This window comes from Xenia sp. Carnegie-2017, unplaced genomic scaffold, assembly GCF_021976095.1.
Source record: "Xenia sp. Carnegie-2017 unplaced genomic scaffold, XeniaSp_v1 HiC_scaffold_12, whole genome shotgun sequence".
Taxonomy (NCBI): domain Eukaryota; kingdom Metazoa; phylum Cnidaria; class Anthozoa; order Malacalcyonacea; family Xeniidae; genus Xenia; species Xenia sp. Carnegie-2017.
Genome location: NW_025813425.1, coordinates 30,647 through 34,054, shown reverse-complemented (window position 1 = coordinate 34,054; position 3,408 = coordinate 30,647). Strand labels below are relative to the sequence as shown.

Below are 3,408 nucleotides of genomic sequence, written 5' to 3'. Positions count from 1 at the left end.
TACCTGGTCACCTTTCTTGTGTATTCTGGGCTTATCATCAGTTATTGGTAATGAAATATTTACTTATTATCCAGATTGTGGGGACATAAGACCAAAATTACTTTTTAATAGACATGTAAACCCTCGCTTGGCAAATGAAGCAATTGTGAAGGATGTTGCTGTTCACATATTATTCTGCTATGAAGGCAAGGTTAAGTCTGGCGAGAGCTTTTTGCCAAACCATTATGTTCCTCTTTTTGCTCAACAAAAATGAAAAACATAAAGTGTGTAACAAAAGCGCAAGCATCCTGACAACTCTTCTCTACAAGAACACCAAGATATTAAGCGATTCTTCCAGCTGTCTTGCATTGATAAACCTTCTAACAGTAATTTTAAAACTGATAAGTCTAGCCTTAGCACCTTATGTATTGACAAGTCTTCTTCTCTTGATGCAACTTGCTACAAAAAACCCCCTTCTGATAAAATAGTGTCATTTAGTGAGGCTTCTTCTCTTGTTGACTGTCATATTCCCCTTAATTTTGATGTTGCAACTTTCAGAGAAAAAAGAAAAGGCATGAGCGATGGGAAAATTTACAATCTCATAGTAAATGTTTATAGACCAGATGAAAATTTTGAATTCCCAAAAACGAATGGAAGATCTTTTCGTTATGATTGGTTAGAAAGGTATGAATGGTTATGTTATTCTCCATCCTTGAATGGGGGTTTTTTTTTGCCATGTGTCCTTTTTGGTGATAATTTTAAAGATAAGGCCTCAAAAATTTCCAACTTATTCTCTCAGCCACTTCGTCGTTGGACAGATGCATCCAAAATGCTAAAACGTCATGATGGCAAAGAGAGTGATGGCAAAATGAGTTTTCATGGTTTGAATGGTTTGCATGCTTCTACTTTTCCAGTTTATTCTGCCTTCAAATCTAACATGTCTGGTAAAACAAAAGGCATTAATGTTATTATTGATTCTAAGGTTAAGAAAGAAGTTGAAGGTAACCGGGCTAAATTAAGTTCAATTACCGATACGGTCTTAACATGTGGTCGTTTGGGCTTAGCCTTTAGAGGTCATCGTGATGATAGGCACTATCATCCTGAAACTGGTAATTTTTCTGCAGGTGGTGTTGGGAATTTTGTTGAACTTCTTAATTTTAGAGTGCGTGCTGGGGACAAGGTGTTAGAGAACCATCTGAATTCATGTAGTAGGAATCAGACGTATATTTCGAAAACTTCCCAGAACAAGCTTATTAAATGCTGTGGTGAAGTAATAACAGATAAAATCATTTCTGACTTAAAAGCAAGCAGGTTCTACTCTGTAATTGCTGATGAGGCTCGAGACATCTCAAATACTGAACAGATGTCTCTTGTTTTGCGTTTTATCGACCAAAATAGGGATATTAGGGAGGAGTTTGTTGGATTTCTTCCTTGTAAATGGGGCTTAAAAGGTGAGCAGCTTGCTAAGGTTGTTCTTGATGCTTTAGGCAACCTTGGTCTTTCTATTGCTGATTGTAGAGGACAGGGATATGATGGGGCAGGTGCTGTTGCTGGTCATATTAATGGGATGGCTGCTCATTTGCATCGTTTGAATGATAAGGCTCTTTTTACCCATTGCTACAGCCACAGATTAAATTTAGCGATTTGTGAGTCTATTAATATAATGGATGTAAAATCGATGCTCAATAGAGTTAAAAAAGTTTCTGATATTTTTAATATTTCCCCTACACGACAAATACCTTTAGAAAAGAATATTGACCTTCATGGTTCTTTATCAGCCGGTAGGAAAAAGAAATTAATAGATGTGTGTCGAACTAGGTGGGTTGAGAGAATCGACGGCTTAGATACTTTCCAGCAGCTTCTTATTCCTGTTTTTAAAACGTTGAGAGAAATGAAGAAAAATGTAGATAAAGATCACAGTCTCAATGTTTCTTCTGATGCCTCTGAACTTCTTGATCTTTTGGAAAAGTTTGATTTTGTTGTTGCCCTGGTTATTTGTAGAAATGTGTTTGATTCTACAATTGGTGTTACTCAGCTTCTTCAAGGGAAGAATATTGACATTATGGATGGTTTACATCTTATTACATCGTTGAAAACTTTTGTTGTTAATGTTAGGAATTCCATTGATAAGTATCACGATACATGGTATGAAGAGTCTCTCGCACTGGCTCGAGAATTAGATATTGATGAAGCAAAGCCAAGGAGAGTGGGAAGACAGACAACACGAGCTAATGTCCCCTATAAAACTACATCTGAGTACTATAAAAGAATTTTTTCTATTCCACTTGTTGACCACCTAAACTCTGCGTTGAAAGCTCGTTTCAATACTGATAGCGTTAATGTGTACAATGGGCTTAGCATTGTACCATATAAAATGATTTCTCTTCTTAACAATGGCATGAATTGGAAAGAAAAATTCAAAGTTGTTTCCAATTTTTATCACGATGACCTACCTAATCCATTGGCTTTGGACTCAGAGATTTTGCTTTGGGAAACTTATTGGGTTGATTACGAAGGAACCATTCCAGACTCAATTTCAGCAACTTTAAAAGCTTTAAAATTTGAAGGCTTTGAAAACATCAAAATTATTCTTCGTATTCTTGGAACCCTTACTATCATATCTTGCGAATGCGAACGCTCTTTCTCAGTTTTGCGCGAACTGAAAAATTATAAGCGAAGTACGATGGTTTCAGAGCGTCTAAACGGTTTGGCCATGATGAGAGTTCATCAAGAAATTGTGCCCGAAACGCCAGAAGTTATCGACAGATTTGCTATGGATAACACAAGATTAAAGTTCGTATAGTCATTATTAACAACAATCAAACATCAAACATGAAAACAAGAAACTTAAAATAATAGCATCATTAAGGCAAAGTTTCACAACCATTTAACTAAATGGCAGTCAAGTTGACTGTCCATGTCTGGCTGCTTTTTAGAAGCATGCCTAGGCATGCTGATGAGCTCTGATATTGAGCAAAACAGTCAGAATTATTGATTGTATTAAGTGCTTCTTTAATCCGAAATCCTTGTTTTGCCACTGCTTCTTTTAAGCGCCGCCCCCTGTTACCGCGCTGCTCTTACGATCAAAAAAAGTTACAGCGCTGCGGCGCTGAAACGAGCACTCATAGTAATGCTACTTTGAGGGAGGTAAACGATTGGCCTGTATCCGCCACTGGAACATATCAACCATAGGTTTATACATTTTCATCATGACAGTATATTTGACGACCAAGCCAAATTCATCTTTGAATACTGTGAATAGAAAAAAGCTGTCATAAGGAAGGATTGTATTTACTCGTGAAGGCGTTCTACAATGTCTTGTCTTTTGGGTTACACTTGCATTCAATGTGATGCTTATATCTAAATATCATAGCCATTAAATAATAAGATATTAGGTACAATTTGTCCACTGTTAAAGGATATTTCATG

General features: G+C 36.7%; 1 protein-coding gene across 1 annotated transcript; it reads left to right on the top strand.

The window, feature by feature from the left end:
- Window positions 1–916: 916 nt before the first annotated feature.
- Window positions 917–2,185, top strand: LOC124446590 (52 kDa repressor of the inhibitor of the protein kinase-like; the record flags this gene model as incomplete). The annotated part of the gene is made up of 3 exons (XM_046997430.1): window positions 917–1,159; window positions 1,223–1,648; window positions 1,949–2,185. Coding segments are annotated over exons 1-3 (906 nt in total), but the record flags the coding sequence as incomplete, so codon positions are not given.
- Between the last annotated feature and the right edge of the window lie 1,223 nt (window positions 2,186–3,408).